Source organism: Colletes latitarsis, chromosome 4 (assembly GCF_051014445.1).
Source record: "Colletes latitarsis isolate SP2378_abdomen chromosome 4, iyColLati1, whole genome shotgun sequence".
Classification (NCBI taxonomy): Eukaryota; Metazoa; Arthropoda; class Insecta; order Hymenoptera; family Colletidae; genus Colletes; species Colletes latitarsis.
The window spans coordinates 43,004,210-43,019,286 of NC_135137.1; the positions used below are offsets into that span (position 1 = coordinate 43,004,210).

At 45.5% G+C, this 15,077-nt stretch overlaps 1 protein-coding gene across 3 annotated transcripts in view; it reads right to left on the reverse strand.

Moving 5' to 3' along the window:
* Scgdelta (sarcoglycan delta) overlaps positions 1 to 15,077 on the reverse strand; it is a 164,810-nt gene that overhangs the window by 137,430 nt on the left and 12,303 nt on the right. Inside the window, exons 1-2 of one of the 3 annotated variants that reach the window (XM_076764048.1) lie at positions 1,333 to 2,541; positions 36 to 218 (exon numbers count right to left, since the gene is read on the reverse strand). In XM_076764048.1, coding sequence (XP_076620163.1) covers positions 36 to 212 — 177 coding nt within the window. In that variant the 5' untranslated portion in view covers positions 213 to 218; positions 1,333 to 2,541. Of the gene's footprint in view, positions 1 to 35; positions 219 to 1,332; positions 2,542 to 15,077 lie in introns of those variants that run through there. The other 2 variants (XM_076764051.1, XM_076764052.1) reach the window with 2 other exon arrangements.

Here is a 15,077-nt window from a genome sequence, read left to right on the forward strand (position 1 = left end):
AACTTTATTAAAATATTGTTAGTCGGTTGACTTACTGTATGAGGCGACCAATGATGCGGCCAAGTCTTGGTCTCGAGAGTACTTCCAACGTTCGGTTGACTTGCTAAGAAGACGACTCGTCTGTCGGTACTTCCGGTTCCGGTGCCGCTAGTAGTCAGAAGAGCTGCTCTGGCCCTCGATCCACCGATACTTAACGTCGGCGACGTATCCATGTTGCTCTGAAAGTGAAACGAATTCGAGAATGACTGACCGCTCGCGAATTTTGAACCGTGCTCTTTTATCCGAGGAAAAAAGGATTGTCTTTTTTTTTGCGAAACCAAATATATGGGGGAACGTGAAATTTCATTACGTTGAATTTCAATTACGCGAAATGTTTGACCGTGAAGCAACGACGAATGAAGTTCAAACATATTCAGCTAGTTTAATGAAGCCTGTTACGGGAATGATGAATGCTTCCGTAGGAATTCCAAGCCAAGTATGCGTCTTACAACTGTAGTCTTGGTTCGCGAGATTCTCTTATTAATTCTAGCTCCGTACACGCAGGATTTTGAACAGTATCAGAAAGGTTTTACAACGATTTTTTCTAGAGAATTTTTCCAACGATCATTTCTAAAAAGAATTTCCAGCATACGCGTATGGCTTCGGTGAAATTTTAGCGTTGCATTTTGATAATTTTCCGTATCGGTGACGTTTCTAGCCAAATTGAATGCATCGCTGACATGCTTGGAATATGTTCGTTTTACTATGAAAATTGTTATCGCGACCTTGGGGAAATAACAACGATATTATAACGGTTCGACGCGGCGCGATAACGCGATACCGCCTCTGTGTCTGTTCGACCGAACAGAAGGAAAACGAGTATCCCTGCGAAACGAAATTTCCCGCGATTCGGGTTTTCGCGCTAAAGCCAAGGACCGCCACAGAACCTGGCGTGATCGATATCGCAGCGTATGAACGGTGATTCCAGAACACGGCCGTCGTCGTAAAGAAATCCGACGAGCGTAATCGAGCTCGTTAGCTTCGAGGATGAAAGCTCATCGAGCTGTGGGGACCCGAGCGAACGAGCGAGAAAACGAGTGCACAGAAAAGGAAGAGGAACCAACGGCGAGATAGTACGTTTTTCAGTAGGAAATACGGGTCGTCGACGGACATTAAGGAGAATGATGCGCGACCACGACCCGACCAGAGACGCGACGCGACGCAACACGGCGCGAGAACGAATAAAAAGGGGCGGTCGAGCGAAGAAGAAGGGGCGATAGAACGAAACGTTGAAAATAAAATCGAGCACCAGCGTCCGCGTTGACTAGGTGCTAGCGCGGAACTGACACCTACCCCTTAATTAAATCTCGTTGAATCCTCTTCGATGGTGGGTGGATCGCGACAACAACCTCACGATTGATCTGTAATTTACGCGGGACATCGAGGAATACCCGCTTGGATCACGATAACGGTGTCTTGGCCGCGAAATCGGCGTTTACACCGTTACCCCTTATCCCCCCGGTTCACTACACTTAAACCGAGTAATTCTTAAAGTCGCGTGCACCTAATCATGATTGCCAAACCGTGAACGGAGGCTGGGGTGAGAAAGCGGCGTTAGGTATTCTTTGAATCGTTCCAGTACGACGTCGACTCCTCCTTCGCGCAATTACGAGTCATTACGCGAGGCATTCCATCGTGTACACCAGGTACACACAAGACACCGCACGCCGGTGTCCGGTGTCCGGTGTTCGGCTATTCGGAGACTGTGGCGAGGGTTAAGTTAATCGTAGTCGCGGACGATTTATCGCGCGATAATAACGATCCCGAAGATAATGAGGACTACCACGCGATAGCCGTCGATGTTATCGGGCTCGGGGTAACTACCATAATCGATTTAGAACCGTATTCTCGAATCCCGGTTTTCGAACTCGCATTTCACCGGTACTTCGTATCGAATCCCGTACTCTTTCGGAACTGCCGGAAGCCTTGATTCGGTTAGATCATTCCCACGCCACGAGAAGTCCAAGTTTACCCGCAGAATCACGAGCACCACCGTTCATCCGCTAATGGGAAAATTACTGCTACGGCTCAGTTTAATCTGTCAGAAAATTTACTCTACCGACCGTTCCACCCCGAACTCGCACTAGCTACCGATTTTAATTATACCTACGCGTTACCCATCAATCCCCCCAGAAAATTTATTTCCCGCTTTTTTCCATCTCTCTGACCGGCGGCGTTCGTTTTTCTTTCCCCCTCTAGCGTCAAAGCGATCGCTCGAGAATTTTATTCCTGTCGTTGCAAGGCTGCGGTCTCGATTAATTGTTCGTCTTCAACGATGATTCATCATCGACAACCGAGCCCTGAGTTTCCTTTACGATAGCCCTTACGACCCGAACCCGGAACGATTCTTTCGACCCGTTCCTCGCTCATGGTTCACGGAACGAATTGTTTTGCACGGCCCGTCGGAGGTTCCGGTTGTATGACACGGTTTAGAAAGATCGAAAGTATCAGTTCCGCGCGACGAACTCCGTCATGACCAGATGCAGCCGAGCGTCGCGTTCGAAATCGCGCACGACACTGAACCGCCTGGACGTCTGGCGCCCGAGGTGAGCCTCTCGCGGATTCGCGGGCTCACGTGTGAAATTCTTGCGCATGCACCGACCCCTTCTCCCTTCCAATTTCTCCTCTTTCCATTCCTTTCTTACTCACCCTGTCCTTTTCTATCCTTTCCCGCTAAACAGCCCCTATCTCTATCTCTCTTCCTATTCTTTGATGGGTTTTATCGCTTTTATTTTCCTCTACCCTTGTCTGGATAAGCTCCTTGAGATGTCATCGTACGAGTGACAAGTATCTCCTATCGGTACAAGTTGCCATACAATCGAAAACGACAAAATATTTCGTCGAGTACAATGGATATAGCCATAAATATAGCGGCCAAATATACAGGGTGGTTTGTCAAATTCGAAAATTTCGAACATGTTTATACGACCTGGCAACCTCCAGAGTGTTATAGCTCCAAACGGTCAGCTTTCTTGTTTTTTTTAATCACAGAAGATCGAACGCTCAACAACATTTAATGGAAGCAAACGAGAGAGTATACAGGGTGTTCGACGAAATCCTATCCACTTTCGAGAAAAAAAATCCTTATCGAAAATATACTGTATGGCCGGAAATGTTTCTCTAACTTTTTAACGAAGCCTCAATCAATCAAATTAGTATCCTTGATTTTCGTCTTATTTTAGCCTCTAGAAAACCTCGAAATTATTTTGTTGGAACTCCCTCCTCTGAATTTTTAATTCACCTGTCTCTACTAATCCACCGTAGGTGTACTTGGGTGAATTCAATGTAACCTTTAAAATAATAACCGTTAATATAATGCTGATAAACAAGAGTGTCACCTAAACAAGGAAATTGTGCGCGCGATATTGCGACACTTTCCTCGCTGCAGGTGCACCTTTTTTCTCTTGCAAGTTACGCCTCCCGCCATAAACTTTCTGTTTTCACCGCTTGTGCGTCCTACGCTACGAACCATACCTGCTCGCATTATCATCCACGCTTTACTTCCCATCCTCGGGGGTTCGCCGGCATGCGACGAGTGTCGTATTTGCGAAGGATCGTATCTCCGGGTCACTTAATAAATTGTACGAACATCGCGATACCGTTATCGAATCCTAACATTTTAACGCAGAAGCGTGAAAATAGGAATCACAGCATTATGTAACTCGGGCGATACGGTTTGGTCTACCACGGAATAGTTTGCAAATTCCAGACACATTTGAAATTCACAAACCGAACTCGCGAAGAACAAGTCATTCTATGGTTAACGTACGTATTGCAAGCTCGAATAGATTTGAAATTATTTGTCTTTTTCGTTTTGTTTGCTCGCAGGATCCAGCGACGATTCCTCGACATCGCGCAACGTAAGATCCTCTTTCAGAAATCTGTCTCGTACGATAGTTAAATCACGGCACACGAACCTGTTGCAGACCGTTTGACGGTGTGCCACTGAATCGGTCTTGCGAAATGTGCGCAGCTTTTCCTCGCTCGATCGATTAAGTCACCAGGCAAATGGTACGCGAGTAATCGGGATCGAATGCAAGAATGGGGCAGAAGAGCGAACCGATTGCGATAGAACGATTCTGTCGGGGCTGAAACAATGCCGCTTCGAAAATGGAAATCGCAAAATATAGGATCGATCTTTCCCTGTGTTTCCTTCTCTTCTACCCGTTTCGTCTATTCATCTTCTTACTTTTGTTTCTCGTTCGTGATTTCTGGGATTTTTACCGGTAACAGTCAAGACGACAGCGAAGCTATAGCACAAGGATAAAAGATCCTAGACCGGATTGATGGATTGTTTCTCTCGTGTAGGGTCGCGTCGATCGATCGAAACGAAAGTAGATCCGAAGGGAGATCGACGGAGAAGATACATAGTTCTTAACCGACGTTCGAAACCAACTTAGACGGAAGTACTTCGGTCCGATCGTCGAATGCCTTCAGGCTGCGAGCAATCTCGACGATCTTGCATTTCGCATATGATCGCGACACCTCTCTTGCAGCTGATTGCACGCGCCAGAGAGAGTTTGATAGTCACTTTTGCATCGAGTGCTTCCGATTCGTGAATTCTACAATCGCGAAAAGTCGAATCCTGCGGATGAAATTCAGCAGAATCTAGGTACGAGATTTCTTTAAGCAATATTCTCTGCATGAGATTTCGGGAAGGCCGAGTTCTGGTTTGCAATTATCAAACGTTCAAGATCTATAGGAACTTTTCTGGATTAAAGGCCCTGGCAAATGTCTATAAAAGACACTAAAAATTAAATCGTTATAAATTACTTGAACAATGTGTTTGTGCACGATGGATACCGTATGATTTAAATTATACAGAATGAACGGCAACAGGTGTCAGAAACTTTAAAGGGTGATTTTGCATGCTAGAATAAGAAAGAAATGAAAAATAACGAAATTGTCGTTCGAGTTTTCTGTCCGAGGTATCGATTGCTGAAAATATCCATAAAGGCGCAGAAACGAGAGGTTTGTGCTCTCGTATCGTTGATAAGTCGTAATTTCGTGGAAGATATTAATACTTTTTTTTTACGCGGAACGTTCCGAGGTATTGATACGAGTAAAAAAAATTGTGCATTTGCATTTTTTAAAAAAGTGAAGTCGTAAAAAAGTAGACATCACCATATCATTCAACTTTTCCCTCTGCAAATTTTTTTATCTCGTACCAAATTCGAGGTATAACTCGTCCCAATTGCATGACACCCTGCGTATATATGTACGTATATAAGTTTTCAAATGAAGTCCCTCATTCCTCCTCCCACTGCTTCCGAGGCAGGGATCGTCGGTGAGCTTTACCGACGAGTCTTCTAGCGAGCCTAGGACGAAACGTAAAATTCTTTTTTTTCTCTTTCCCGCGTCCCTTTTTCCTTCGTCCCCCGGCAACTGCTTCTCTCTACATAATGTAAGACCGACACCTTAGTTATCTGGGCAATCAGCAGCCGGAGCAAGAACCCCTAATAAATGACATTACGTTCGTTGGCTAAAACTTAGGCTGTTCCCAAGACCTAACATTTTCAATGTCTCGATTATACCAAACTTATACGCGCCATTGATCTTAAACAGCTCATACGCACAGAGGTTTGGTCGACTAACTTTCACGCGCGAAAAGCATTCCTTTTCATTTATTTTTCTTTTCGAATAATCGTAGACGCGGGAAGAAAATATCACGGTGTTAATTCAAAGGAATGCGTAGCGCAACAAACGTATTTCGAGAGGAAAATTAATCCACGTCCGACGCAAAAATCGCGAGTTCGCTTTTCGCTGCGGAGAAAGCGGCGCGGCATCGCGAAACGAACAAGCAAATTAATTCGCTGTGCTGTTACTGGAGCAGTTTACAGGAATCAGCCCGGCTCCATGGATTCCCAGGTAGTTACTCGTAACGGGGGTCTATTAACGAGGGAAAAATGGTGTTCACGGTACACCGAGGAAACGAGGGTACTCGTTGGACGACGGTGTCCCAATGTCTCGTAAAACGCGATTTTATTCGAGGTTGAACAAATTGAAATATAAGCCGCTCGTAAGTCTGTCCCTATCTACGGGCGGCCCTGCTCTTCTTTCCGTTCGCTATACGCGCCTATTCGTCTTTCCTTCTTGAGTTCTCGGATCTTTTATTACGGCCTGCGAACACGAACAAGGACAAGGTTGTAGCATTTACGCGGGGTTATCCGTATAGCGTACACCCTGCCGGAGACACCGATACCATCGAGTTGAATTTATTTCTCGCAGGCCAGTCATCTTGTTGCATAAAAATTTATCTTCCCTTTCCAGGAACTATAATATCACTGAAAATTGTGTCCGACTGTGTTCCAGGTTTATAGTCCGACGTCTTCCAACGCGAACGATTCGAACCGTTTCATCGCTTGAAATTAAACCACAATGCGAGAGATGCGCTTTGGTCGAGAAGAAACGTGAAAGAGAACCAAAATAAAGACGATCGTAGCGCGAGGGGGCGACGGAAAGAAACCAAATTGCAGAAAATATTCCAGGCCGGCGAAAAATAGAAAATTTTTTAATGAAAAAAGGAAACTACGGAAACAGATGTCGCTGAAAAGAAGAAACTTGAAAACATAGAATTAGAAAAGTTGGAGGGAGATGTGGCAGGCAGGCAGCAGCGGTGTTACAATTAAGAAGGAACTATCTTATCCTTGTGAATCAAACGCGCCGGCACGCTAAAAGATCAAGAACCCCCTTGTGCTTCCTCCCTCGTTGTTATTTTTATTCGTGGACAGGAATCGTCAACAAAAGAAATGTTTTCTAATCTACGGTAATAGTATCACTCTAAATAAATTATTTTCATTCTCGAAAAAATATAGAGATTTCTCAAAATAAAGCTGAACCTTTTTCACTGTTGTTGACGATTTCGGGAAATTCGTAATCGTCTGGTTTGCCGAGGTATCTTCGGAGGTTCGGCGATGAGAGAATGGAAAGACGAAGGGAAGAAGAAGCGGCGACTCGGAAAAGGGGTAGAAGGACGGAGAGCATTCCCATTCTGATTCCCCTTTTCGTCGTGGTGGCCGGATTGAAGAGGCCTTTATGACAGGATACCGGTTTATGGCACAGCTTCGCTGCTATTATGCGTGCATCGGCCGGTCAGGATGCCGATGGGGAGGAAAAGAGACGGCAGAGGTGCGGAGTCTGTATGGTTTTCGGTGCTCGAGGGGTAAGCTTGGCGAAGGCTTGGCGAAGGGTCGACGGGGAGGGAAAAGGAAAAGCTGACGGTACGGGTCGGAAGGAGGCCATGGAGGGTTGGCGCTTTGGACCGCAGCCTCGACCATTGTCAGGATAATGAAGCCAAGGCGAGATTTCTCCCTTTTCAACCGCGGGCCCAAACGATATCTCAAATGACTGATTGTGAGATTCCTTTGCGTCTCGAACCTCCACCGTACGCGCACTGGATCCTCTAGGCTGCGATGAAAACGCATCGCTGAGGCCTTTCGAAAACGATGCCCGCCGGTTGTTACCGCACTCCCCCATTACTTGTAATTAGTACTAAACGGTTATAACGTACGATAATGAGAATCGAATATTAATTGCAAAATGTACCCGCGATACAAACACAGAGGAGTGGGGATTGTGTATCGCTATGAATACGCATCCATAACCTGTTGATCGTTATAAAATTTCGCATGAACGCTGAAACGGGAGGAGCGCATCAACCTTTGCGGAACGAAACGTTTGATGCTGATTACCCGATCGATCTTAATTAACGACACCGTGACGTGAGATTGTCGGTGAATTAAAAACCATCGACAGCGTTCTATGCAACTGCAGTGAATACTATATATTTATCGACGGATGATGTTCCGGCACATCATGACACATGTTTATTAAATATAAATTATGTTCTAATACGCGTATAAACCGATATCGATATTTCAAAAAATAAAGAGGAACGCTAGTCGAGGAAGAAATAACACATTCTCGATATCTCGATTCAAATTCTTTGGATCCTTCTTTTGGTACAAAAATAAAGACGCCTGTTGCGTCGCAATGCCAGACATATCGCAAGAGACGATACATTGAAATTGCGAAGAAATCAACGTTGCAAGCACGACGTATTTTTCCTGAATGTCGCTAGAAACGCAGACAAAATTACAAAACGGTATGCGAGGTATCAGACGTAGGTGCAGTGGACGAACAATTAGTATCCTTTCGAGGCCGATACGTGTTCAAACAAATCAGGAATATATAGGACTTTTTATTGTCTACAACTTTGACGTATACCTGAGAAAATTCGGCAATATTAGAGAACATAATTATGTTCAACAGCTCACCAGTTTTCGGAGCAAGTTCGGAACGCACAATTACAACAGGTAATTTTTTAACGCGTATAAGCTTAGCCGAGGATTTATTAGCCAACAAAATTTATCTCGTGGGTACCGTACGCAAAAATAAAAAGTATCTACCAACATCTCTTACAAACATAGAAAACAGAACACGGCTTTCGCCCCAATTTTTATTTACCTAAAATCTTACCCTTCTGTCACACATACCTGACCCAGGAAACGTGTAATAATTCTACTTTGAAATTTGCAGCATAAACGCGATGTATCTAGTCCTGCAGAGGAATCGAGAACCCCCGTGCACGATAGAAAAGTGTCGGTTGATGAGACAAACCGGGGACGGTCTGCGACTCGACGAAGAAAAAGAAGAAGGACCGAAACATCGACCGACTTATTACGCGTGTTGCGCGGCGGAGTTTCACCTATCGCCGGCCGTACACTCTCGCATATTTTAAGCCGGCCATTTTTCAGCATTTACGCTATACGTCTACGTCGAATTTGCATGAACCAACGATTCGAGCCTTGTTCCGAGAAACTTTTGGCGTTTCTGCGTGGCGCCGCTCGAAAGTCGCTTGGATACCTACCGTCCCTTTATTCTCACCCTACAACTCGTGATTAACCGTCTTTTCCAGTAGATCATAACCTCTTTGATACCGTTGTCCACGCAAACTGACTTTTTCCCCACTCTCTGGTAGTCCTCCCGTGTATAGCGGTGTACCAGCATCCCTGCCAATACTATACAGAATATCGATGATACGACCGATTAGGGTTGATTCTACATGAAAAAATAAATCGAAAATGAAAACTAAAATTTGTTCGTTCTCGAGGCTTCGTTTTCGAGATAACTGGAATCTCAGTTACTCCGGCGCGTTTGTCCAATACGCGCTGTTTCTACTTACGATCGAGTCCAAATGGTACGTATGCACCTAGTCCCACGCGTACTCGATGAATTTTCAAAGTCGATTATTTTCGATTTGTTACGATTTCTTCTTTGATTTCGTGTTCGTTTGTATAACGCGAAAAAATGACCGATCGAACGATGAGAGACATTGGACTGAACCTAATGTACGTCGTCTTATTTATGCAGCGACGCCGTTTCGCACCGCAACGCTCAAGACCTTAACGGCTTTCAATTTCCGTTGGCCATCAATATTATTTAGTTTAGTTTGGACCACCTTCTCGCATTCTACCCACCCCTTCGTCATGCTTCTCACGCCTCCGCCAAGGAAATTACTTCCCTGCTCTCCCCTGCTCTCTCGCCAATCTAACCTTTACCGACCCCGTGCGCGCCCCTTCGTCCCTCAAGGTACGTAGATGCTTCCTTTAAGGGCGTTTGTCTCCGAATCTTGCGTTTCACAGTGTCTCGCGTTGCGCGAGGTTCATTATTGGTACTTGGTATATTTAACTGTAAGCAACGCACCAAGCGAAAGGTAACGAGAAAGATCACGTATGGTCAGTTAGTTAGGTAATTTCGGCGATTAATACGAGCAGGTTTGTCAGTGTCGATCGAACCCGGGCAGCTCTACAACTTGAGTTCGATAGTATCTGGCGCGGACAGCTCGTGTCCCAGAAGCTTTCTCACAGCCATGTGTGGACTCGTGCTTTCGGGTAGCGCGAACGAAATGAAGTTACAAACCAATTCTACAGGCCTGTGTCCACTCGAAAACCGAACGTTTTACAAGTTCCCAGCGGGAAGCGATCGTTTCGAGCGTTCACGGTTCCCGACGCCACCCACTCTCGTCCTGTCCACCTTCTATCCACGTTTACGTTTTACGTCACGCGTATCCTCGATTTGCTGTAGCGATTTACGTTCTCGATTTTGCGTCCGTTGATTTTGCACGCGAAACTCGACGCGCGTCGAATCGAAATTCGCGACACGTGCTCGATCGAAAAACGGACATGGCCGGTCGTTGTCGTCGTCGATTTCATCGAACAGCGCGAGCCGACGCGACGTTTCGCCCAAAACGAGGAAATTTAATGAAACGCTTCGAGAAACAACGATTCCCCTCTCATTTATGTTTGATCTGGCCGGATTAGCGGCAACAAGGAAACAGGTGTACCCTCGGCGTCGAGCCAAGCGGTTTCCCAGACGGATTTTTCTACAATCTGCTCCCACTGGACCATGCATAGAGATGGCCATACCCCCGTTCCTGAGACGCTTTCTCAGACCGATACTGAGAAGACAATGGCGTACTTTGTGGCGCCGTGATTAAAACAAGAGACCGAGCCGAACTGGAGTACGAGAGGCGGGACCAGGTACTGGCATCTCTTCCCCGGGCATCTCTAGCATAATGGGAGAGACAGACGGGAAGAAAGGTGGAATAGAGCGAAGGAGAGAGCGCCGGTTACGGAAACAAAGAGAGAAAAATTCGAGACGGAGAAGAAGAGAGAACGAGAAAAGGTAAACCACAGAGAGACTGAGTTTGGAGTTCTTTTCATTACCAACGAGCTCACCTCGACAACAATGCGAACTCCCGTCCCGTACACCGCTATTTTACCCTTTCTTTGTGTCTAATACGTATACACGCTACGCATACATCGATGAAACCCGAATCCCCCTGTATTCTGAAAAATTTCCACCTGATGCAAAAACTACGGCCGATCAGAACTTTCAGGATCTTTCAGGTTCCTCCTTGACGATTTCAGCTATATCAGAGCCAACCCCTTGGCCTGCGTTCATTTCGATGCTTTGGGCTGGTCTTAAGCGCCCTCACCGAACGCGAAAATACTTGGAGGCAACGTTTTTATTTTTATTCTTTTCATAATAATCCTACCAAGAGTAGGAAATTCATTTTTTATTAATGTAATTAGAAATGCGTAAACTATGGTCAAGAGGTTGACTAAATGGTAGAGTACGACAATATATGTATAGAGAAAATTGGACAATAAAATTCACGCAGTGTTTAGATACACGTCGATCGAACCCTGAACTAATTGGTTACAACCGAGAAACGATAAACGAAGAATAGGTACGTTAAGCGATTAACCTCCACGATCCCCACCCTCTCTGACAGCACCCTTTATTACATCATCCTGTCCGCAGATGGTGTACGAGATACCACGCGATCGAATCGTTGATCGACTCGGACACGATAACGCACTGAACGGGCTGAATAATGATCAGCGGGTAATTACGCGCTATCTATTAACTTGGTTCATACTAAATAGATCAAAACGAACGATCAATGGCGGGTGACATTTATAGTATATACATACTGATATATGTATATAACTCACTCGTTTAAAAATAAACCCAATCGACGATACGATATTCTTCGGAGCGTAATTATTTTTTAGCATCTTCGATATATTGGAAATTACGGGACCGTAACGTTCCATTATTAAAACAAAGTTACAAACAATTACCGTAGTACGATGGCTTCTTTCACATCGTGTAATTTCTGTTTGACACGTTTCTCCCCAATTTTCTGGCTACCAAGGTATCAAAGGTGCCAATAATAATAATAGCCATTAATTGTCGATAAACTGAAAAAGACCAACTTTCATTTTCCTTGTCCATCGATCGAACAGTGTGCTGACGAATAAGGAAATACTTTTTGCAGCGAATACCAGACGTGCTTGCACGCTAGTCCACAGTCGGTCCCTCCGTTGGAAGTGCAAGTTGTTCCGCGAAAGTACCGAAGAGGGTTTTAAGTCCGACTTACACGATATCTGCTCCGCACACTCACCGGGCACTCTATTTCGCGGCGTGATACTGTCCTGGATGGTTCAGAATCTGTATTAAAATTGCGACAACGGCAAACTGGATGTCGCAACGCGTCGACTAAAGGACCACAAAAAGCTATTCGCACGGTTACGATTAGATGATATTGGGCATTGTGGAGATTCGGCCGAGGAGCTTGTACGAAGCTGATATCGAAACATGTCGTAATAACAAGGAACAGGACAGGTTGGGCGATGCAAAACGAGTACCCAGTAAGACCATTGCAGACGCACAGACCGCAACTTGGATAAAGAAAATATTTATATAATATTATCAACGTTTATTTACGCGTAATAATCGCGTCGAAAATTCCAACGCGATATTACGTGTGCGTAGAATCGACTTGGTAAACGTTAACATACAGCGAAATGAAATTACGACGCGTCTGTTCGTAATAAAATGTCGCCAACATATTTTCGCGTATCGCGTATCGCGTATCAAAGTATATTAATTTCGCGATAACAAATGTACGATGGACCGCGTGTACGACTGATGTGTATGCGTCGAATTAGCTTCATCGTTTCGTCCATTAGCTGGTTGCAGTATTACGTCGTTCATCGGTTCGAATTTATCGCAAATCTATCGTGAATTACGCGCTCCCATCAGTTTTTCAATGTCGCGAACTCACCGCATCCGCGCTCTACCCCCGAAAGCTACGTCAACTTTCAAATTTCCGGACGGTGCTCTGTGCAGTGCAGACTATTTGTGTTCTACGAGGAATTGGACCTTTCTGCCTGAGGGTTATGTTCGGACGGGACGGCTATTTCCGATGTTGTTAAACGCCCAAGACAGACGCACTCTAACTACGTCGTTTAACACACCGAGCTCGTTCGATAGGGTTGTCCCGCTTAATTTCGAATAACACGAAACAGTCTCTTACGAACGCAAATCTTTCTACCGCAACATTTCTACGCGTTCGAGTAGAATAGAGAGAGCCTGAAGCGAAAATCGAGCGTTCCTCGCAATTCGACGCGCGGTATCAATTACTTGTTGCTATTCTTTCCAACCGTGTAAACGTACGAAAACAAAGTTGGAACCATTGCGGAGTGACGTAGAAGGGCCATTGACGTAGAAAACGGATCTTTATCGTACTCGAACGCAGTCGCCGAAATATTTGACTCTCGATCGGCCCTCGTTCCGTCGCGGCACCAGGAATCGATTTACGTACGAAACCGGCATACATCTTGCACCTTCGTCGCAGTGACAATCAATTCGGAGAGTACACGAGGTATCGTAGTCGTAGACCAGATGCAGTGCCTATCATTTCTCTCTGTAAGACGTACCAACGCCCGCGTCCCGGAAATTGAAAGTCAGTGACGTGACATCCGGCGGAGGTTCCTCGCACCCTCTAGAAATTTCACATTAACGATCAGAGCAAAAAGTCTCGCGAGCCTCGCAACCTTTCCATAGAGACCGCCGCTTTTTCTTTTCCCGTTTTCTTCTCAACCCCTGGTACCCTGTCTTTCTTTCACCCTCGAGCGTGCCCTCCTATCGAAGAAACTCGACTTATGAACTACCACGGGTGCGAATCGAACGCCGCAACGTTCACGCGACGCTCGGCGACGCGCAGCGACGAGTTTTCTATTAAATTCCCCTTGTCGATTCATGCTATCTCGCTGAAACGATTCGACGGTTATAATCGATTCGGCCTGATTTCGGTTAACTGCCGTCATCCAAAGTTTACCGGTGCATCTTCCCTGAACATTCCACCCTGTATTTACGACGGACATTAATTCGCCCATTCCAGCGAAACAGCATAAATTGCAACCAAGAGAAACGTCTCGAAAATCCGTGACGCAACGGTACTATGCCTCGACCTCGACATTAAATTTCACCTCACCCCGACTGCCTTAAAAACCGACGGTCATCCGCGAATCAACGCGTCGGACTTTTACTTGGATCTTTCGAACCCCTGCGTGGTTCGATTCTTTATCAAAACTACAAAACTTCTCGCGTGACACGATTTTCTTAATTTCCGTTCGTACGACGATGAGACCGGCGGCAATGCACTCGTCGTACGATCCAGAAAAAAAAGTGCGGACGAAAGCAACGTCGAAATTGTCACGGAATTGACGAGGCTTTGGCAAGATTGCATTATCCCGAAATCCGCTAGCTAGGTTCTATCGGAACATATATAGCAAAAATAATTAACGATCAATCGAATCGTTTGGAAACTCGTTGTTTGCGTACAGAATCTTCGTTTGTTTATCGCTGTTTTATCGAAAGAAAAATTCTGTAGGAAGACCGAATTCTATTGGCGATGTCATCGGCGATGAGAAATGGGTACTATACGATCAACATTCAACCGAAGACGAGACAATTTCCGGAGAAGTCGACCCTCGTTAGTAATAACGAAGTTTGAACTGCACGTACACCAGGAGAAGATTAAGTTGCGTATTAACAGAGTAGCAACTTTAATTCCTAACAACATCCGTACCAAGATTTTCGATTTCGCTCCCGTACGGTATCGATAGTTTGACTGAGGAACAAAATCAGCAGTCACGAATTGTGTTTCGATAAAGCGAAAGCATTTTTCAAGTTATTCGGTTTTTTTTTCTTTTTTTGCATAATTTGATATCTGAAAAGATCCCCTCGCAGAGCCAGTACCTACTTTCGCGTTACGCCCACCGTATAACGGGTGTCCCGCAGTAGACGACTTTGGTACGCCCAGGACGGAACCAACCAGCAACGTATGGAACCTCTGCGGAACGTGTGTTAGGAGCTGATTGCGTCCGGCCGAGATGATTGCTTTTCTCGTGACTATAGCACCGTGCGCGCACACACATACACAGAACCTCGACGCGCACGGCGATTTGCTCGTTTGCGCACGTGCACGTTTATCCACGAACGATTACCGCACCCTCACAGAGAACCGATGTTTCAATATTCCGATAGTTTATTCGTCTGGATCGGTGGACGCCTCCTGCCGGCGCAAAATCACTTCGATTTTAGTTAACGCCGCCGTTGCACGCGTTACGTACGAAATGACAAACAAGCTCTCCGTCGTCCGCCCAGAAAACGATTCTTCC